Source organism: Lissotriton vulgaris, chromosome 2_1, assembly GCF_964263255.1.
Source record: "Lissotriton vulgaris chromosome 2_1, aLisVul1.2, whole genome shotgun sequence".
NCBI lineage: Eukaryota > Metazoa > Chordata > Amphibia > Caudata > Salamandridae > Lissotriton > Lissotriton vulgaris.
In genome coordinates, this window is record NC_141687.1 from 2,062,932,740 (window position 1) to 2,062,955,908 (window position 23,169).

The 23,169-nt window shown below is 44.7% G+C and overlaps 1 protein-coding gene across 2 annotated transcripts in view; it reads left to right on the plus strand.

The window, feature by feature from the left end:
• DMXL2 (Dmx like 2) overlaps positions 1-23,169 on the plus strand; it is a 2,078,996-nt gene that overhangs the window by 213,963 nt on the left and 1,841,864 nt on the right. For both annotated transcript variants that reach the window (XM_086958287.1, XM_086958289.1), the window contains exon 10: positions 15,071-15,277. In XM_086958287.1, coding sequence (XP_086814413.1) covers positions 15,071-15,277 — 207 coding nt within the window. The remainder of the gene's footprint in view (positions 1-15,070; positions 15,278-23,169) is intronic.

Sequence of the window (23,169 nt, forward strand, 5' to 3'; positions counted from 1 at the left end):
TGTGACACGGTACGGAGTAATGTGCATGCAACCTACATCAGTGGGGCCTTTTGCCCATAAATGTGCAGGAACATTCTGTAACCTGGGGTCAAAATCTCTCAATACATAATGTCCTTTAAAATCACGAAGGAACAACCTTACTCCTTCCGGAGAACAACAAATTACAGCTCCTAGAGCTTTCAGGGTCTTTATACCAAGCAAGTTTTCTGGACATGATTTCGTGAGAAATAAATCTGTAGTACGGGACAACGGGCCAACTGCAAGGGGCACTGGTTTCGATACTTCATTAACAATAGGCTTTCCTGAAAATCCAAGGGAAACATTCTGTGAGCCTGAGAGGGGTGCCCCTGGAACCTCTTCATGACTGATGGTTGTTCTGCTTGCCCCTGTGTCAATCAAAATTTTTCTATCCTTCCCTAATACCTGGCTATGTACATAATGACCTTCTTGATCTACAGGAACCTCAATAAGAGGCAAGCCAACCTCCCTCTCTAGGCTGTTTCATGTGTATTGCTGATAATCGGGGTAGTCGGATTGTGCATATTGGTACATTTGCTGTGTAACATGTTGTGTTGCGGCAATTGGCTGAGGCTGTGGTACCGCTACGGTCTGTTGTGGAATCTGCATAGGCTGAATATTCTGTGGAACGTGTTGTTGGACCTGGTCCTGTCTAGGAGGACGCGGTCTCTCTTTAGTTTTACCTGTGGCTATGTTGTGTTTCAAAACTGCACAATCGTTTACATAGTGACCTGGCTGTTTACAATAGTTGCATATCCCTTTGACAGGAGCTGCTGAATTTGAATTATTGGATTGTGTCGTACCCCTTTTATGACCATCAGGTGGAACTGACTGAGCAACTAGTACTTTCATTTTCGTGTCTTTGATACGTCTCTGTTCATGATCATGTTCTTCCCTGATTCTGTTCTGGTGGTACTGTAACATCTGTAACATTTGGGAAGGCGTATTAGCTTGCCATGTGCTCTCGACTTTCAGTACACGGTTCTTAACCTGGGGCAGGGAATTCTCGACTAATTTTGACACAAAAAGGTGTGGGTATGACTCACTACTTGTTTTTTGGCCACTATTAATAATAAAACATTTCTCGAATCGGGAATAGAAATCACTAGTGTCTTCATCATGTTTCTGTTTGCAGGCTGAGATTGCATCCCAATCCTCTTTTTTAGTTGCCAACAATCTTGGCAAGACCTGTACTAACAATCCTGGTAATGCTTTAGTTTTCTCCCCAAGACCTAATCCTGGGGTTCGACCAGTTTCTTCGGTTTCTAATTCAGCCCAATTAATCTTTTTGTCTCCCACCTCCCATTCTTTTTCCTTAAGTTTCTCGTAAATACCGGCAGGCAATAATACTTTCAGTATTTTCATAATGTCGGGATAGGTGTAATCTCCCATGAGTAACATGTCTTTTATTTCACGGTGAAAACCTGCAGGGTCTTTATCATGACTGGGCACTATTTTCTTCATTTCTAAGAATTCCATTTTAGTTATGGGCGTGTATACAAACACACGTTCAAGGGTATCATCGGGTTTCCGGATTGGATGTACTTCTCGTAAAGGATTCTGTTTGTCTAGATGATATGGTTGCCTGAGTGGGGGTGGAACGGAAACGAGATGTGGAGTCAAGAAAGTTCTATATTTATGACGTTGTTCTAAGATTATTTCAATTAAATCGGTACCTAGGCCTCTCCATCTTCTCAGGAGTAAGTCTTGCAATAAATTATATAATGAACCTGGATCAGATGCTTGGTTTTCATACTGTATAATGAGGTGTTGGGTCATGTATATACCAGCTAGTCGCTGTTCTTCTGGAGTGAGACTTAAAAATGTTTGCACTACTGAATCATCTTTATATATGCTGTCATTCCCGGCCCACTGTACTGCCGACCGGGCTAGTTCCTGATCACGTAAGGTATTGAGTTTGTGATAACCTACTCTTTCTTTCAGTACTTTATCAGTGATTTGGAATATATGCTCAAGGGAAGATCGCTCTGCTATCGGACAAAGGTAACGTTTCTTGTTTTCTAGACGAATGGGTCTGTCGAAGGGCCTATCAAGAGGGTACTGTCTAGGTAGTTTCTCTCTACCTACATATGCCACCATGTCTTCCCTCGCCTGTTGCGAGGTTTCTGCTGGATTCTCTGGTTCTTCCTCCTCTGAGGTTTCTTTATCGTCTGACTCAGTATGCCTTTCAGATTCTCGACGGGCATGTATTGCTACTATTTCTTTACGGATCTTTCTAATCATAGCATGTATACATTTCTCTCTATCATGTTTACACTGCAATATTCTGACTCCATTTTGACAATCTCTCCATCTCTTCTTGTGGAAAGCTGGGCTGATCTTGTTCCCTTATCAAACAATTAATCAAAAATCGCAATATTAAAGTTTGTGTCTCGACTTTCTGATGTGCCATGGCTTCACTAATACACTCTGGTCTTTCTCCTGTTCTAATAAAATGATATATATTGTCTAGATGGTCTGGCATTTCTGGTAATAACATCAAATAATCTGTAACACGTCTTAAACGTAGGGACGCTAACATCATGGGTCCTGTTTTGCCAGGCACTGTGTCATATCTGCAATCTGTAAGATGTTCTTTAAGTTTTTCGGCTGGGACTGCTTTGGGTGTACGCTGCATTGCTAATTCTCTCATTGTTATTCGTTGTAAATGTGGCGGGGTGCGATAACCTCCTGTAGCACCTCCCGAGGCGGAGGCGTGAGCATAACCTGGCTGTAGGGTCGGTATCTGTAACGGGGTTGGACCCTGAGCAGCGCCAGGCCCAAAGGGATTAAGCGGATGAATACCAGGGAGAACAATAGGTTAAGTGACAACAGGTGCGGGAAGTGGACGTGGAGGGGTCTGCTGTTGCGGACCTGGGGGCAGATTATTGTCAGCAGGTGGTACGGGTGGTACGGGTACATTGGTATATGCGGGAGCTACGTCGTCTAAATAGGAGGAAAGGAAAATGTCTGCTGCAGTTTTATGACGTAATTTAGTCGGAACCAATGGAGGGGGCAGATCTTTCGGTACTTCCGGGGTGGCCTTGGGCAGGCCCTCGGCCAGGGCTGGATACAGTCCTGTCATAATGGCATTACTCTGTCTGTCGTGTTGTTCCATTCGGACTCGTTCTCCTTCTTCTAGTAGTTCTTTTTCTTTGGCTTTTTCGGAATCCTCTCTACTTTTCTGAGTGCTTTCTCTGTCCGTCTATGTGATTCTTTACGCCATAATTCAATGGCATCTTTCTGCGATTGTCTGGCTTTCTTTTTCCATAACTCTTCCTCTACTCTCATGATGCACTCAGCATCCCATGTCCCTGTAACGGGCCATCTCTGATTCTCTACTAAGTCTTTCGTATAATCCACCCACAAGTCTAAGTATAGTATGGCATCTAAGCCGTGCTTGTGGTACATAAAATGTCCAGGAGTGTCCCTAGGTGGGATGGGAACTGCTTCTTCTAGTATCCCTTTCCTAGTTCCTATCTGTCGTAACTTCGAAAATAAAGGCATTGCTACCTCGGTCTAGACACTACACACGATAAACACAGTAAGAAAATGCAAACAATCACTCATACCACGACATTAAAACACATTGAAACATTTCGAAACGAACAACAATACCTGGATAACTGAATACTAGATGCACTGCTAAACAGTACAGATACACTGCTAAAACAGTGCAGACCGGATCTGTGTACCCAAACCCGTCTTGACCGGACACAAATTAATGCACCCGTCTTGATGCGTCCCCAGCAACGGTACTCACCGGGAAGCACGGAACGGAAGGCCTCGGAAACTCAACTGGACTGGACCGCTACGACGTCACTGCTGCTGCTGCGCACTACGCATGCGCCTCGACACTACAGGTGGCCCTCTCGATACCTCGGACACTGCTCTCTCGGCTGGGCTCTGGTCGGGATCCTCCGCACTCCTCACCGCCTCGTCTGGATGTCGACCGCAGTCTCCGTCACCTCCGTAGGCCTGAGGGAGATACAGGAAAACCTGCAGATGCGCATTGGGTCTGTCACAGCTGTAGTCGAGGGCAAAGCCTGCGACGCATCACCGGCGCGTGGGGTGGGGGAGGGGTCCCTGTTCGGGCGCCAAATTATGTGGTAAATATTTTACCGTATACGAGTTTGCCAGATAATTTCAGACAGGTAAAAAGAAATAGCTCAATCAAATGAGAGGCAGAGTCCGTGGTGTCTGAGTCATAAGGGCTTTAATCATAAATGATGACTCTAGCCATGGAAATCTATTCCATCAATACAAGGGTTCGGGTATGCAATGATGGCAGGAAAGATGTCAACGATTTATTAACAGTACATGACATATATAGCAAAATGACACAATGGCAGTGAATACAGTAGGCGTGACAAGTGAAATGTATGTGATAAGAACACATGTGCGTAGCAAAAAGGCGTGAACAAGGGTGTGCACAGAGGCGTGTACTAGAAACGTCACAGAAAAGTGTCACAAGTGGGTGTATACATAGAGAAACCTTGCAGAGTCAGCTGAAACCTGTGGCCTGAATGCGCGCGCAGCTAATATGACGTGTGATTGACGTGCATCTGGAGGAAGCGAAGGGTCTGACTTTTAGCATTAGTAGAGGAGACAGAAGTCTGGCATGTCAGATCGACCTGTCCCTATAACATATCTGATATCTAGTATTTGGAGGATGTTTAATCTAGAGTGAAAGGTCTCTTGGGCAGAGGCTATTCTATACTGAATGTATGCGTGTCTAGGTGCAATGCGCGGAGCCAGGGCCTACCATGGTAACGGGAGCAATGAATTTCATGAGGAAGACAGGAAGGCTTGGCCCTTGCTCTGCAGTCGGGGATATGTTTACCTAAATCACTAGACAGGAATGTGTTTTCGAGGAGCTGAGCTGGCTATGCTGATAACTTGAAGGTAAAATACTGTTTTTGGCAGACAGACCGGGCCGAGCCGGGCACCGCTCGCCTGGCAGGAAGTAAGGCAGAGGTCAGGGATGCATCTCCATGCTGCAGCTTTCAGAGGCAGAGACAGAAGTGGCTTGAAGACAGAAATCAGGGCCTAGCTCGGCAGAGCCAGAAAAACGTGAAAGTGCACCATATAAAGACGGTGGCACGGCATACTTAGGAACTGAATTATCGATCCATTCATGGTGGATCTGATAGAGGACTTGTTAACGTTGGACGCAAATGTATTTGCGTCTTCAGATTCGGTTGTGGAGGGAAATTACATGTACTTGAAACTCGTACATGGAGCCGGTGGGGTACACGTTAGGGGACACATTTGACCATTAAAATTTTCAATTACCTCAGAGGGGGCAATGAAAATATTATGGCTGAAATACATAAAGTCATCATTCACTGCCCTCGGGAGACCTGACCTATACACAACACCTTCAAATATTAGGAAGGCAGACATTGCATGGATTAAGCAGGAATTCCAGGGGAGGGCTCGTTTAGAGAGAGAGGAGCTTGAAGTCAACAAACCATCAGTAAGAGCACATTTGGTCCTATCCTCTTCCCCCTCTATGGAACCATATTTGCAATTTGTCACCAAACCCTTGCATAGATTTTTATTAACCAGATTTAGAATGAACTTGATTCACTACTCGCTAGGTCGTTTTCCTGTGTGGGAAAAACCAGAGCATGCACCACCCTGTGAGTGTGATCAGTTCTCTAATCAGGACACTCTTCATTTTATGTTTTTCTGTGGGCTATATAATATGGAGAGGGGAAAATACCTAATACCTCTCTTGAAAACCATGGGCTTCATACAAGTGAGACCGGCTTTACTTTTCCTTCAACGGTTACCCAATGCACATGTCACTTTTTGTGTTGCAAGTTTCCTTACAGCCGCTTATAGAGGAAGAAACAAAAGAATCCCTAGAACTGCATTGTTTTAAACTAAAAGTGTCCTAATATATTAATTTTAACCTCTTTTTAAATATTTTATGGCGTTTAAATAACTGACTTTTTTAAGGATGATGTGTAAATAAATGTATTGTGGGTATTTCTAAAATGTTTTAAATGTATGTATTATCTTTGCCTTTTATGATTTTAACAAAAATCGAATAAAGTGTATTTTGACTGACTGACTGACTGATTGCATGTCTCTTGATAACTCGGCTCGTATCCTGTGGCTGAGTTATGTTAAGAAAAGTTTTGGAAGGTTAGGGCTGGGGGACTGATTCTCCAATCCTGAATGTATCACCAAGAGGGACGTGGAGGCAACAAAGGCAGCTTTCCGGACAGATAGAAAGATGGAAAGGGAAGCTAAAGAGGTACAGAAACCTAGTGTGCAGATGCATATAAGACTTAAAACAACCCCTGGGGTAAAGCCATACCTTATGGGGTCTCTGTTCCCACATGAGAAATTTTTATTAACGAGGTTTCGGTTGAACCTTTTTCACCTCTTGCTTGCAAGACCCAAACGTTTTACTAGAGGCAATGTGGCAGCTCCCTGCGGCTGCGACAGACAGTCTCCGCAGGATACACTGCATTTTATGTTTTTATGTAAATTTTATGATTTCTCTCGTAAACGCTATCTGGTTCCAATTTTAAAAAGAATGAATTTTAGACAGGCTCGTCCTGCATTGGTGTATCTGCAACTATTAAAAGAGGACTGCTTATTTTTTATAGTGGGATTTTTAAAAGCTACTGTTAACTCTAGGAATCATATGGATTTGTAAAGTGTGTTTTCCTTGGGCCTTTTTAGCTATTTATTAACTATTACTGCTGTTCTGGTTGTCATCTCAACATATTGACTGTCTCTCATATCACTTTTTATGTTGTGCAGCTTTTATGGTTTGAATTAAAAACTTTGAATAAAGTTTTCTTGAACTGAACTATATTGCTTATATAAAATTGTTCACGTGACAGCAATATAAAATTCTTCTTGAAAAAGGAAAAAGAGTAAAACATTTATAGTGTTTCTTGTTGTGTTCTATTATTACCAAAAAGTATTTGCTTGTTGAATTTGACAAGCGCAACATAAGCATTGTAACTACTGCGAGTACAAGAGTGTTCATAGATGGCTCGATTTCAATCGGAGTAGATTTCGCCATGAATGAGTTGATGGCGGTGAACATAATTCCTGAAACAGAGGTGCATTGGTGCTGGAGGACCTTACTAAACCCCACGACTGCTCTGCATTGTGAGGACATACTAGTGCCTAATCAGCCCAATACAACTCTGTTAAGACATTGCCATAGCCATACCAGACGGCTACAAGATCACACGCAGAGACCGCGCCAACGGAATCGGAGGAGGAATCGCCATCGTCCACAAGAACAGCATCAGGGTTTCAACCAGCACCGACGACACTCTCAGCACCGCCGAACACATGCATTTCCAGATCCACACAGACCCTAACTCCACCCTCAGAGATACCCTCGTCTACCGACCACCCGGACCCTGCCCCCAGTTCAGCAACTCCATCGCCGACTTCATCAGCACGCACGCCCTGTCCTACACCGACTACATCCCCCTCTGAGACCTAAACTTTCACCTTGAGAACAACAACGATAGCATCTCCACAACCCTGATCGAGAACCTTGCCAACCTCGGACTGAGGCAACTGGTCACCACGCCCACCCACTCCACCGGCCACATGCTTGACCCCGTCTTCCTATCAAGCCCGTACGTCTCCTTCAACCACACCACCGAATTCCTCTGGACCGACCACCGCTGCATCCACTTTACCTTCCAGAAACCCACCCCACACCACCACACCCAACTGATCCCCCACCACTGCTGGATCAAAATCACCGAAGTCCAACTACAAGCAAACCTCACCGAACCCTCCAACACAGATGACACGGCCCACAGCCTCAGATGCTGGATCGATGACTGCGCCAACACCCTCGCCCCGCTGAAGAAACCCCCCAACAGAGACACCAGCAAGAGGGCCAGCTGGTTCACCCCAGAACTCCTAGCCTCCAAGCAAGCTTGCCCGAAACTAGAGAAGAAATGGCACAGTGAACAGACTCCGGACAGACATGCAGCACACAAGGACGCCATCCGCAACCACCACCTCATCAGGGCTGCCAAGAGGACCTCCTTCAAAGACCGCCTCGACAACAACGCACACAACAGCAAGGAGCTCTTCAACATCGTGAAGGAACTCTCCAACCCCAACTCCAACACCAACGACATCTCGCCGTCGTAAGCCCTGTGCGACTCCCTTCCCACTTTCTTCCACCGCAAGATAGCAGACATCCTCGACAGCTTCAACACCCAGACAGCCCCAACAGACAGCAACACAACATACTCTCTGCAACCCATTGACCACGACCCCCTGCTTGCCTGGGCCAGCGTGAGCATCGATGACACCATCAAGACCATGAGCACAATCCACTCTCCGTCAGACCCATTCCCGCACCACATCTTCAACAAAGCAAGCAGCTCCATCGCATCTCTCCCTCAAGACCGCAACCTTCCCAGAAAGCTGGAAACACACAGAGATCAACGCCCTACTCAAAAAACCCAAGGCAGACCCAAGAGATCTCAAGAACGTCCGGCCCATCTCCCTGCTTTTGTTCCCGGCCAAGGTCATCGAGAAGATCGTCACCAGACAGCTAACCCAATACCTCGAAGAGAACAAAATCCTGGACCCTTACCAGTCAGGGTTCTGCAGCAACCACAGCACCGAGGCCGCCCTCATTGCTGCCACCGACGACATCAGGACCCTGCTGGACAACGGTGAGACCGCAGCACTCATCGTCCTAGACCTCTCCGCCGCCTTCGACACAGTCTGCCACCGCACACTACGCGCATGCCTCCACGCCTCAGGGATCCGAGACAAGGCTCTGGAATGGACTACCTCCTTCCTCTCCGGCAGAACCCAGAGTGTCCACCTCCCCCATTCCGATCCGAAGCCTCCGAGATTATCTGCGGCGTACCCCAGAGATCCTCCCTCAGCCCACATTTTTACATGACCCTGCTCGCACACGTCAGTCGACAGCACGACCTCAACATAATCTCCTACGCTGGCGACACTCAACTGATCCTCTCCCTCACCAGGGACCACATCACCGCCAAAGCTCACCTCCACGTAGGAATGAAGGCCGTCGCCGACTGGATGAAGATCAGACGTCTGAAGCTGAACTCGGACAAGATGGAGGACCTCATCGCCTGCTCCAGCCCTTTAGCCTGGAACAACTCCTGGTGGGGTCGACCCGACACCCACCGACCACGCACCCAACCTGGGAATCATCCTCCACTCAACTCTCTCAATGACAAAGCAAGTCCACACTGTCTCCTCCTCCTGCTTCAACACCCTTGGCTCCGCAAGATCTTCAGATGGATTCCGACAGATATAAGAAAGACAGTCACCCAGGCCCTCGTCAGCAACAGACTCGACTACGGAAACGGCCTGTACCCGGGAGCCCCGACCAAGCTCATAAAACGACTACAACGCATCCAAAACGCCTTGGCGCGACTGATCCCCAACGTACCACGCCACTGCCACATCACCCCCCACCTGAGAAACCTTCACTGGCTCCCCGTCAATAAGAGGATATCTTTCAAACTCCCCATCCACGCACACAAGGCACTCCACAAGATCGTCCCAGCCTACCTCAACAGACGACTTTCCTTCTACACCCCCAGCCGCCAGCTCCACTGACCTCTCACTCGCCCCATCCCACGCATCTGAAGAACGACCATCGGCGGGAGATCCTTCTCCCGCCTCGCCGCCAAGACATGGAACTCCCTCCCACTGAGCCTACGACAGGCCCAAGACCTGCTGACCTTCAGCAGGATACTCAAGACCTGACTGTTCGATCAGTAGCGCCACCCCCAGCACCTTGAGACCCTCGCAGGTATTTAGTGCGCTTTATAAATGATTGATTGATTGATTGAACATAACAAATCAATAAATGCAACGCACCTTTCTCTTTCCTTTCTTTGTGTGTACCCATGAATATAATCATTACAACTCTTAAACGCGACCACAGATGTTCATGCATAAAGCACTACAATTTCCAGAAGAGATGCTTCCGACTATTGCATGAAAATATGAAATAATAAACCTGAGGTCTGCAGATAACCGTTACTAAAGTAAAAGACGGCTGCAACTCTAGCAGATAGAAATAACGCACCTCTGTCCGGCGCGCAAACAGATGGGGCTTGTTCAAGCCATGGTGTCTATGTCACTCTCGCAGGCAGAGTTCCCACCTGGCCGGTTTTCCACTGCCACTACCGGCATTTTAATGTCCCTTGCAATACAAAAGTAAGTAAACTCACCTAAAGGCGGTATTTTTATCCTTTGTGACCATACTCGAAACAGCAAATATAAATAGAAAGCACTCAGAAGCTGTTCTAGAGATGCTCAAACGATCCCCGATTACCAATTAAAGTACACAAAGGCAGAAAAGTAATGTTACAAGGGAACACATACGATCTTGTTTACAGTCCTGTTCAGGATTACATCCAGGTCTTTGCAGACGATACTCTTAAAACAACAAACGGACAGAATCTTTCTCAGTGGCATAACTAAACTTTAGGTGGTCCCCTCCCCTCCACGGAGATCCACATGGGGAGTGGGGGGGATGTTACACCACTGATCTTTCTCTGGGAAAGGTGGCAATCCTACTCGCAGGTGCTAAAAACCGCTCTCCCTCAAGTGTCCCCAAGTCACTATACACGTAATGATGCCAGGCTGAGGGAAAACATGGCTGCTGGGTGGGTGTGTTTAAGGTTTTTTTTTTTAATATACTTCATATAATTTCATACTCCTCCCCTGGAACAGGAGACTTGCAAGGCCAGTTTAGGCAATAGCATTGCGGGTGTGTTTTAGGAAAGGAGAGAGTAACTTAAATATTTCATGAGCAAATGTAATTTAACAACAACCCTTAAATCACACTTTTGCGGCAGGGCAACCTACTTCTATCCAGGCCATGCTACCAGTGGGACGTGGGACTAAACCGTCGGCTTTGTAAATCCCAGGCGTTTAAATATACAGTTTTCAATCTTAATTATAACCTGCATTATTTGCTTTTGTCAGTACATTAAGAGCGATCAACACTACCATGCTGTTGGGCCACGAGTACTCCTAAAAAGACTTGTTAAAATAAAACACAAGGTGTGCACCCTTGTGTTTCATTTCAACAATGGCTGTGTATGTAGCACATACCATAACGTGAATTGCTTTTAGGCACACTTGTTTTATCTACCTGGAATTTGAACCTGTGACCTGTAAGTATACGCTGAGGCATTGCCACTGAATTATCTCAACAGCCTTAGATGGAATTCTTTGAGGCCTGCATTCATCCAAACCGCAATAGGATTTTGCAGAAATCTGCTTTAAGTGTCTTCATTTGATCAGACCATTTACTATGACCTTTTAGAAACACCGGTTTCATAGGTGCTGCCATTTTAAATTCAGTTATAAGATCTTTTAGACGGTGCTAGTTCATCCTAAAGAGCAGAATTTTGTGCAAGCATTTGGAAAGATCATTGAAAATGTCTTCTCCTATTCACTTTAACAGGCACATTAAGACTTCCAATGGAAAATGTGAGATATGACCTGGCTTGATGTGACTTTTTTTATTTTTCTCAAGCCTTTACAGCAAAGGAATCTACCTTCACCAGCACCATCCTCTTCCACTCCAACTCCTGAATAAACAAAAGTCATCAAGATTATCTGTGCAGGATCATCGTTTCTCCAGATCAGGTTTATTCCCCAAAACATGACCACATATAAAAAAAAAATCTGAAATTTCTGCAAAATCTAAACATAAAAACCCAAACCTCAGGAAGACATGTACTGACAGTAGGCAGTTTCCAGGAAAATCCCTTTGAAATCTCCCAGGGATATAATGCAAGCATTGGTTCCACGTGGCATGAGGGGAACAAGCGCTCGCAAGGCAGCCACGGTTTATTTTTGCATCGCACTTTCACTTTAAAGTGAAACCGATATGCAAAAATAACCACGCGGCGGAGCTTGTCGTTATTGGGCCATGTGTTTAAACACATGGCCCCATAAAGATAAGAAATTGTTTGCGACGAACCGAAAGCAGGTGAGACCGTCCAAGTGTGCCGTCTGAAAAAGCCAAAAGTATTAGTCATAAAAGTATCTTTTCCAATTGCTGGCCACCGTTTAGCATAAACGTTGACGCCAGCCAATGGAAAAGAGGGGCGGGGCTTAAAGCCCCTTACTGAAACTCCGACAAAACATTAAATCTCACAAAGCTGCGCATGTGCGCAGCCACGCTAGCCGAGACCTTAAAAAGCAGCAACCATGGTATTGTTGAATATAACACTTAAAATGCATCCATATGAAATGATGAGACTGTAAAAGACTCATAACCTTTTTTTTTTTTTTTTTACTTGTTTCACCGCCTTCTTTTCATGAATTGGATTCTCGTGTAGCAGCATTGGCGTTTTCCTCCACCTGACTGAATTCCCTGCCCTAGACCGTGGCTGCAGGAGGCCCACTGCATTAAGAGTAGAGACTGTCCCATTTTCATTCTGTATGTGGCAATCAACCACATAAACAAGCATTTGCAATGCAATAGGTCTCGCATTATTAAAGTTTGAGCTATTGGCATTTTAAATAATGCAACACCAATAGCTCAAACTTTAATAATGTGAGACCTATTGCATTGCAAATGCTTGTTTTTTTTTTGGTTTTGGAGCTCCTGTCTGCCTTCATTATCCTTGCAACCAATGGAGCTGAAGTATTTCTTTTTTGGCATCTGGCCAGCTCTGCCCAGTAGCAGGCAGGGTATTTATTCAGAAACCGGGCTTGCATTTTCATCAATGTTTTTCCCAAATATTTGTAAAGAGATTTTAGAAAACATTTAAAAGGGCAATTCATGACATAATCCAGTACTTAGTCTTTTTGTCTAGTGCTTTGAGACCGGCCAAAGCACACAATCTCATTGCTTTACATTTAGAGTCTCAGAAGCAATCTTCATACCCTGCTAATGAGCCATCCGAATCCTTTCCAGTACTTGTAAGCACCATGCTGGTTGCAAAAATGAAAATCGGGCACTTTCCCCGAATCTTGCCGTGCATACATTTAAAATAATCCCTGATCAATGACTCGCAGGCTCGTCACTGCACCCTGGCACAGCGTGATTTAAGGGTGGGGCACGGCGGACTTGGCGGGAAATTTAACAACCTGTGTAACGCTTATGACCCAGTAGCTATGATTGTTGCGGGCGAGAATGTCTGTCCTTTTTATAGACTGACTGACTGTTTCTTCACCTGATCTCGGGGCCGACCGATTGGGTTTCCCCTTGGTGCAAGTGGCACACGGCCCTCCAAAACCGTGGTCTGTCACATTAGGTTCATATCAAGGCTGAGCCTCGTCGACACCACTTACATAGAGGGTGGTTGAGCCAACAGATTTACAGGGAGCGCCGCGCCAAAAGTCTGACTCGGCTCTTAGGGCCCGTGCACGAGCCGAGCTCTGAAAATGCTTGCTATGCAAACCACACAACAAACATCACGTGAAATGTGATAAAGTCATTTCAAAGTTCAAACAAGTAAATAGTGTTTTACAAATCTATTAAATACTCCTGCAAGGCTGCAGTTACGTCATTAGTGAACGCGTGCATTGTACCTGCATGTATATCAATGCTCCTACCTTTGTACTTCACTGTGCAGATAGACAAGTAGAGGTACATTGCGAGGGGTTGATAGCCTTTCTTTAGATGGGGACTAATTCTAACAACGATAGACAGAGTGCCTGTGAGAAGGACTGAAAACATAACAAAAGCCTAAGTTTCAAACAAATGGTGTTTTAAAAAATTGTGAAGTACTCCTGCACCGCTAAAACTACGTAATTGGAAAACGCGCGCATTCTCACTGCTCCTACGTTTGTACTTCTCTTTACAGGCAGACAGACAATTTCGAAGGAGACATCGCATTAGTTTGCAATGGCTTCAAGCACGCCATTCAACAAAAAAAAGACGCGCAACTGCAAGGCGTGTCATTTACCATGCCCGCCGCTCTGTTGCTCTTCTCTCTTGCTTAAAGCACGCCACACAGAAGAAAAAAAAATGCCTGTGATTGGTAACACGCACGCACTCGCACAACAGCAAGGAATGACATTTCTATTCACATGTTCATCGCTCTGTTGCACCTCCCACGGCCTATTGGTGTCTGTTACGAGCTTCATTCGCGTAATAGACACCAATAGGCCATGGGAGGAGCAATGCGCGCGACACAAGCCAATAGTGGGAAGTCTTTTGTTATCGGAAGAATGCCAAGACCAATGACGTTACACCAAACAAAAAAGCACACACAAGAGCTTCCAAAGTGACTGCTGAAACCCTGTTTTTTGAAATGCACGAAGCACTGCTATGCAGTGCAACGCTAGGCGGGAGACCTAAAAATGACAATGGGCGGATGGGGCTTGTCTTGCTCTCAGAGGATGATTGCCAGGCGGCTCCATAAGGGAGTTGAGACTTCTGGTAGGGGAATAGTGATGCTCAAAATTACGACAAAAAGCGCCCGTAAAAGGGATCGTCAGGAACAACGGACGTGAGATCCAAATTACGGATGATTCGTGAAATTTACGGACTGTTGGTCACCCTACTCACATAAGGCTTATTTTCGCTAACCACTGGGTATTCGTTATCATTCAAATCCGTGCGATCACAATAGGATCGTCCTACAGCTGCCATTATACCTTCATGAACAAAGGCTCCATTCCTGATACTGTCAACACTCATTCCAGTCCCCGGTGCATTTCACATGGTATTGGGGAAAATGCGGAATAGAATAAAGGAGCAGAAGAAATTGTATGTATCCTGAAAAACCATAATCACAAATGAATGTCTCACTTACAAGTGTTTAGCTATGCCACAGCCGTCGTACTTGTAGTTATTATATTCGTGTTTATTGTTATTTTGCAGGGTATTAAGGAGATGGTATTCAGTTCCGTATTAGAGATTGATAACTACAGATCTCCGAAGTACAGTAGTAGTGACTGTAAATGCTGTTTACTTTAACCATGCATCATTTTTGGTAAAACGTTTAGTCATGTACATACAGTAGTGTTGAATGACTTTATATTTTCTGCTTTTCAATAAAACGAATCTTTCTACCAACAGATATTCCATCCGTTTTGGCTGGAACTGCTTTTAACTGTGACGACGGGTTTGGAGGCTTTGTTGTGCACTGGCTGAATAATAAGGAACTGCATTTTACATCATCAGTGGAAATATTTATGCAGTATCTGAAAACAATTGCTGAACAGGAATTGGAACCTATGGATGTTGAAGAGGATGAAGATGGGTTGCATATGAAATTCGATAGTGGTTAGTTTTCTGAAAGACCAATGTTTTTTTCAATCTTTTATTTCATAATTTATGGTCAAATTCTTTCAGGTGTTTGTTTTCTATTTCACAATGATACTGTTAACATATGTATAATTTCTTGAACGTAGATCACTGTATTAAACAGTTCAAAGTATCAGTGGGGAAGGAATTTTGTTTCAAAAAGCCTATGCTCTGTTAGAGAGGAATGGAAATAGAATATTATGGGTGATCATAAATTGTTACGCTTTAAGATTGGAATGAACGGGGAGTGACAAAGTGGAATCCTGAACTAGAAGTGCATGCCGTTTTTGAGTAAAGTAGTTGCATTTTCTAAGTTTGCTTCTAAGGTACGACTGCACACATTTTTACGAACTGTTGTTTTCTGTCGGGAATATGGGGCCCAATGTATGGAGTAGTCTTTTGCTTGAAGCCTTGTAGCCGAGTTGTAGCATTTGAATGAGCACAGTGTCCGGAAGACCTAACTGATCTTCAGATAAAAGAGAAGTCTTGTTGTATAATTCTGAATGTTCTGAAGTCTTACAAGGCATATCTTTGTGATTTCAGATGATTCAGAACGTTGCGGTGAATTTGAAGAATTTTTATTGTGTTTATTTAAAGATACTTTTAGTATGCTGTAGTTTACAGTATCTATTTTAACCTCTTTAATAACAAGCAAGTAATGTGCATTTTACATTGTTCCTAATATTACTCTACCGAACTCTTCTCTGTCAGTAGACGTTTCTGGTTTCTACAGTGACTTTTATAATCTTTCTTTATTGGGTCAATATAATGTGAAGTTGTTGGTAAATTGGCCTGGCATTTTTCTATCTTAAACATTTATCTGTATGGTTTGTAACATAGGTCTCTTGACGTCAAGGCTGACAGTTTCTCTGTGTGCCACTATGGTTGCATTTACTTTGGCCATTTCTACCCCAGTGATGCCTGATGTTGGCCTATTGTCGTCACTCCTGGTAGTCATTTTCCTTTTCTCTATGATTGTACTTGCACTGTCTCTCTGGCATTCCCCAAGCTGCTTTTGTTTACCACTATATCCTGTTATGCTGCTTTACCAGTGTGATGGATTTGTTATCTTCCTTTCCGTTTACTGCTGTCCTTCCAAACAGCCAATACGTTTCTCATCTTCCCCAGCTGTCCCATCTTACTGCCTGACTCCTCTCCTACTGTTCCATTACCATTCTGCATCGGGCGTCATCTACTTCATGCTGTGATCTCTGCCAGTCCATGTAATTTCTTGAATCCCTCTGGACGTGTTGATATGCCCCTATCGCCAGTGTAAAGGTGTTACTTCCAGTAAGCCTTCTATGAAGTGTAATTTATCTCTTACTGCTCAATCTCCATCCTCAGGATCTAACTTTCAAGCCTGGTACACCAGACACTTGCCTCAGAGCTTCCATTCTCGAATGGAGCTCCACAAGGGAAGCTGACAGATATCCCACCAGGTATGCTTTTTAGCAACTCATTACAGTGAGATGGGAAAGAGTTGGAGCCAAGATTTAGTCTTGGGAAACCGCACTCTGTAGTGGAAATAGACAACCGATGGGGTCTCTCATTAAAAAAAAAAAAACTTTGATCTGCCTGTAAAGAGTAGACTAGAAGTAATCCTGAACCATAACCCATATGCCTAAATGAGTGGGTTGGGTAGTCAACAATATGTTGTTTTCCACAAAGTCAAAAGATTCTTTGGTCAAGAAGAACTTAAATGCAAGGGGGACTTTAGTGTGATGTGGGCAGTACCAAGCTCAGGTGATACCATTTATGCATGCTTTCTGAAAGCAGGCACCCCCACAAACGTATTACCTGTCGCCAAACCTGTGTACTTCTGTTGCACACCTAAACTCTTCCATCTCTTCCTCCTCCCTGTAAGTTCCCGGCATGGCATGCACATGCCAGTTTCTCTCTCCTCCTGTTCCTGATGCTGTCATCATGGCGGAGAAAAGCAGCGGCCACTTATGAAGTTTAATGCCTTCATTCCTGTGTTTGGAGGGTGGATACCCAGACACTGAAGTGAGGGAGGATGGATACAGGGCTAGCCTCAGAAATTCTATGAGAAACATTTAGCAAGGGATTGCTGATTAGTTTTTCCTGAGTCTCACCATTTGGTGGATTGTTTCGGAATGGGGGTAGGAGGCGTTTAATTTGAGCTGGTGGTTGCAGTCCGGTTCACTAGCACTCATTTTTGGGCACTGGCACTTATGTTTTTGCATGACACATTTACCACGAGCAAGAGAGGGAAAAACACAAACAGTAGAAAGACTGAGGCAGAGAAAGAAGGAACCTGCAAGAGTGCCGTAAAGGAGCAGGGAGTGTCTGGCAGTGGATTAAAGAGGCCTGATGTGAATTCAAGACTACAGAGCCTTTGTATTCAGTGTGCTGACATTTAATCGCATCGGCCGTGGGTATCTGAGTATATCTTTGGGCATTTGAACTCCTTCTTTTACAAACTAAGCACTAGGGATAGATCAGCAGATTCAGTTATTAAAGTTCAGGATGGCCAGCCCTTTTTCAGTCGTCGATTACATTCCTACTTCAGGAAAGCTATTTCCAGAGACTTCACCTTTCATTGGGCCTATGTTTTGGGTTCTTCTACGTGGAGTCAGCATCACCAATCGCCCCACACTGCCTCCCTCGTTTTCCTGGATTGCCAGGTTTCGAAGGGTGTACTATACAGAGTTTTCGAGTATGGGAGGGAGAACGTCCGAACACCAGTGACAAGTGACTCCAACCATCATAGTTGTGTCCCAGTAGCACCTCTTAGGCATGTGGGCTCCACCAACAGGACTGGTAGGATCCCAGAAAATTGTGTTCATGAATGTGTTGTATAGAAGCAATCTTTTGCTTTCTTGATGAAGTGAAGTTTAGAGAATGGTCTAAGATGGTGTAGTTTGAACGATCTAGAGCAAGTGTCCAAAGGGGAGATTTTTGGTCTAATACATAGGCATTTACCGGTTGTAGCATAAGTGGATCGATCAAAGTGGCACACTGTTTGATGAGATTTGAAGGATAGAATAATTGAAGGATGAGGGTTTCACAAAGGAGAGAATTTAGGGTAGAAAGTTCAAGTCATTTTTAAGATTGGATCAGCAGGGCATATCTTTAGAAAGAAGGAGAGGAAAGTCTTGCATTTTTAGATTATTATTTTAGGTCCTCAACAATCTTGGCATTGTCAGTGTACTAATTGTCAACTTCTGATGTAAAATGAGAGAAAGAGAGAGGTGTGGTTTTAGGAGTGGGCTCATGGAATGCTTTGCTTTGATGAAGAGAGCTTGGGGTTAAATAGGGGAGGTCCTGATTTGTCTTCTGTAGTAACTAGCTTGCATGGTGAAGATTAAGACCTAACAAGGGTTGAATTACAGTAATTTACAATGTGAACCAAAACAATGACCTGTACAGGGTTCCGTATTTGCACACATTAGAGAATTTGCCAAAATGGAGTAATTTTCCTTCTAGGATTTGGGCATATTTTAGGACAAATGCCTAATTGTACTGAGCCATTGGTTTTTATTGAAGCATATAATTGCCTTTGTACAGAATAGTGATTGGGTGTGTGAAACTGGCCATAATCAGCCATATTTAGTTTCCACTTGTATTTTAGCTAGCCATTTGTTTACCAGCATCACCATGCAGGGGAGGAGGCTCTCTTGACTTGTGTGGGGTTGCTATGCCGAGGTTGGAGTTTCTTTGCCTACCCCCTTCTGTGTGGATTGGTCGGTAATAGACACGCCCCTCTTGAGGTGGCCTATTTCATTATGGCCGATGCGCGGACACGCTGCCGGCGCCCCAAAGGTAAGCCTGTCTGCATCAGTACGCGGCTGGGGGCTAGAACCCCTGCCCATTTTAACTCCCAGAGAATGTAATACTCTGTCCTCTAACTCAGGAACTTAGCTCCCGCCATACCAACGGGCTGCTGTAATTCTATTGAGGTAGGTGGCTCCCCCTCATATGCAGCTCATGCTGTTACACTCCAGCAATCTCGATGATGGACTCGGGGAGAGTAGCCTTGGACCGACAGTCTTAATAAGTTGCCTAACAATAAATTGCTGCTCCCTAGATAAACTAAAACATGAGATTTTTGAGACTCTTGGTGATCAACAACTGACAAGGCTCAAAGAAGCGTCCGCCCCGATATCTTGGATGTAATACCCAATGGTTATGACATCATAAGGCGTGATCGCGCTACCCAGAGAGGAGGAGGCATTGCGATTATTTGTAAACCTATTTTGAAGTGCTCTTGTAGCAAGGTGGATATAGCGGAGTGTGAGGCAGCTCTTTTTTAGCTAAGGTTTTCTAGCAATTGTATGCTAACCGGTTTTTTAATCTATCGCCCCCCTGGGTCAATGTATAAGTTCACATCAACCCTCGCAGACACCATTTCCATTGTAGTAACGGCTACCAAACAGTACTCTCTAGGAAATTGGCAAAGATTAGTTCTGAGACCTTTATGGAGGCATTATCAGCCATCAACCCTGTTTTGGGCAAGGAAATGGCTCTAGAAGATACCAACATTGACAGATGGATCACAGAAGCCTTAGACTGTATAGCCCCTCTGGCCTCTAGATGGCAATCACAAGCCTCCCATTCTGTTCCATGGTACAACGAGCCCTTAGATGCAGCCAAGTAACTATTTAAACGCCTTGAACGTGCTTGGAGGCAAGATTACAGCCTAATCAGCCGTTCCAAGCACAAACAAGTGCACAAACAATACCGCAAGCTTATCAGAAGTACTTGCAGAGAGTTTTATTCACAGAAAATTAACAGCTCTAATAAATCATGTAAAGAATTATTCACCGTAATCCATTCCCTACCATCCCTTGAACGTGTCTCCGCAGCTGTAACTCCCTGTAAGGAAAATGGTAACAACATTGCTACTTTCTTTGCCTCAAAAGTTGCTAAGATGTATGGCCTGTTTGCACCTGAGGCCAAGAAGTGGAACGATCTACTAGCCACATGAGAAGATACGACAAGTCAGTATAGTCTTGTAAATTTTCACTACTCCCTCCTTAGACGAGCTACAAGGACTAATTTTATTTTATTTTTTTAAAAAAGTTTTTAAACACTTTATTAGGTGAGTGAAAGGGCTACACAGCTTCATGCCTACAACCAATCGTTTGCCTGGCAGCGCTCAAGGACAGTATATTCTATCAGCATAAAAAAAAGCAATCAACACTTGTTAACACAGCAAGCTCCCTACAACCGCTTGGGGCCGGCCGCGTCTCAACGTATAGGCATTTGACAAACATACTTGTGCATGATAGAATCCACTCAAAAAAGAAAATTGCGGTGTACACAGAAGTTCCTTGGCAACCTCGAGTCTAGGAATTTAATTTATAATCAGCAAGTAATAGGTAGCACATCTTAATACAGTGGCCCCCATCATACAATACATTCAGGCATACTCAGGACTAAAATGGAAAAATGATAAAAGGAGTGCTCGGGAGCTCCTACATTACGAAACATCCCACCGGGGTGTAACAGAACACAGAGGCCATCGATTAGTACACTGCGTGCAGGAAAGGGCATCTGATGCGCTTAACGACATGGGAAGAATATGCATTCACCTAAGCATCAGAATTTGGTTGGTCGTCTGCCTCAGCGCGGGACAGTAGATAAGCAGCGAATGGCGTCCATATATCTCTGGGATGAGAACTGCTAGGTAGAAGTTCAGCATAAAGGGTGGATTGCTCCTGGGGGTAAACCGTGTCTGCGAGCCAATCCTTGAATTTCGGTGCTCTGCCCCTGCCTCACTTGCAGGCTATGCAGCATTTGGCCATAAACAAACCAAGTGCTATGAATCTGTGATCCGCCATTGGGACCTGTTTGACATAGCTCAATAGTGCGATTAAGGGTGTGGCCTCAATGCGTGTATTGGTTATCTGAGGGCTGTGAAGACATGACCCCAGTACTTGAAAATGGTAGGACATTCCCAGGCCAAGTGCAAAAAATCAGCCTGCGGTGCATGACACCTGTCGCAGGGATCTGTGTCTCGCAGCTGGTGTCTGTGCATACCAGCAGGAGTGCAGTATAATCTATGCAAATATTTATAATTTAGTATCCAAAACAGACTACTGGTACATACACGCCCAGTTTGCGAGCAACAATATTCCCACTGCTCTTATGTTATGGCTGTTCCCAGTTCAGCCTTCCATTTAGTACGGGATGGCGAATCTATTGTCGTGGGTCTAGTGTTTGTGATCCGATAGATGAGTGAGACCAGCCGTCTAGGTGAGGATTGCTGTCGCATAGCGTGTAATGGAGGGAGCATTGGGGGTTCGGCAGGAAAGCCAGTGTGAAGCGCTCTCGTGCCTATACAGAAAACTATCTAATGGAGTATTGTGTGTATCCTTGAACATATCATCCGAGTCCCTGAATGTACCATCAGTGTAGAGGTCCCCCCCACGTCAAAACGGACATGCGCCGCTGCATCTTGTGGAAGACAGCCTCCTGTAAAAGTGGTATGTCTGGATGGTAGGTTAGAGCTAAAAGGACTCTTCTTACAAAGTAAATCAGGGTTTCCTCTTGACCCAACCCCGCCCAAAATACTGCGCTTAAGCATGAGCATGGCCTTCTTCCTCCCCCACCTTAGCCAGCTGATCACAATGTCAATTCACTCAGGGCGTGTTCCCCAGAAATGGAAGCACGCAACTGTTCTCCCCATTCGTTAGAACTAGATTTCATGATCTTGGAAAATCCAAGGCCCATCTTACTCTTTCCCTTCTTTGCAAAAATTCTTGAAAAAAATGTCAATAATCAACTGACATTTTTTATTGAATCTAATGATTTGCTTCATCCGTCCCAATTGGGATCTAGGGCAGATCACTCCACTGAGTCAGCTTTACTATTCACGACCAAAACCTTGAGACAAAATTCTAACGAAGGTCATACCTCTGTCTTGATGTTGCTAGATCTGAGCACGGCCTTTGACACCGTATCCCACAGCCTCTTGATTCAGAGGCATGAGTAGTGCAGTGTCAGTGGCACTGCTCTACGATGTCTTGCCTCTTTTTTCTTTCTCACTTTCCAAGTCGCCCAGAGACCTTTTGTGTCAGAGACTCTAACCTTGCCTTATGGAGTTCAGCAGGCCTGTATTTTGAGCCCCACCTTGCCTAACATTTATATCCACCCCTAGCAGAAATAGTTTAGAGACATGAGGTTAAATAAGAGTCATGTGCCGATGACACTCAATTGATTGTTACTCTTTCCTAGGCAGGGGCAAGCCATCAAAACTGTTTAAATCTTGCTTGCCGGAGCCGGCCTTGTGGATGGCTAACATCTGTTTGAAGCTCAACGCCAATAAAACAGAGATCCTTATTTTGGGTAAGGCTTCATCCATCTGGTCATTGGCCTGGTGGCCCTATGCTCAAGGCCAGATTCCTGAACCCAAGCTCAAAATCAAGAACTTAGTGGTGTGGTTTGTTTCCAATCTAACCTTTGAAAACCAGATTAGCAGCGTAGCAGGGGAATGCTTCGGAACCCTTAAAACTCTAAGAAAGACCCTTGACCTGCTTGCACCTGATAGGCACGTAAAACCATTGTACACGCTTTTGTAACATCATAGTTGGATTACTGTAACATCTTGTACCTGGAAGCAACCAAAGGTAGTCTGACAAAACTCCAAAGAGCCCAAAATGCGGCAGCCCACCTGGTTCTCAATCTCCCCAGAAAGGCATTGGCAACCCTTGTGACCCTCCATTTGCACCCACTGGAGAAAAGAATTAGCTTTAAATCCTCACCCAGAAAGGCTCCACATACATGCGCACCATGAAGCAGCCTTACTCACCGTCGTGCAATCTGAGGTCCTCAAAGGCCAACTTATTACTAGTTCTCCAGGTCTTGAGGGCTAGATTAGGGGCACACTCTTTCTCCTTTCTTGCAGC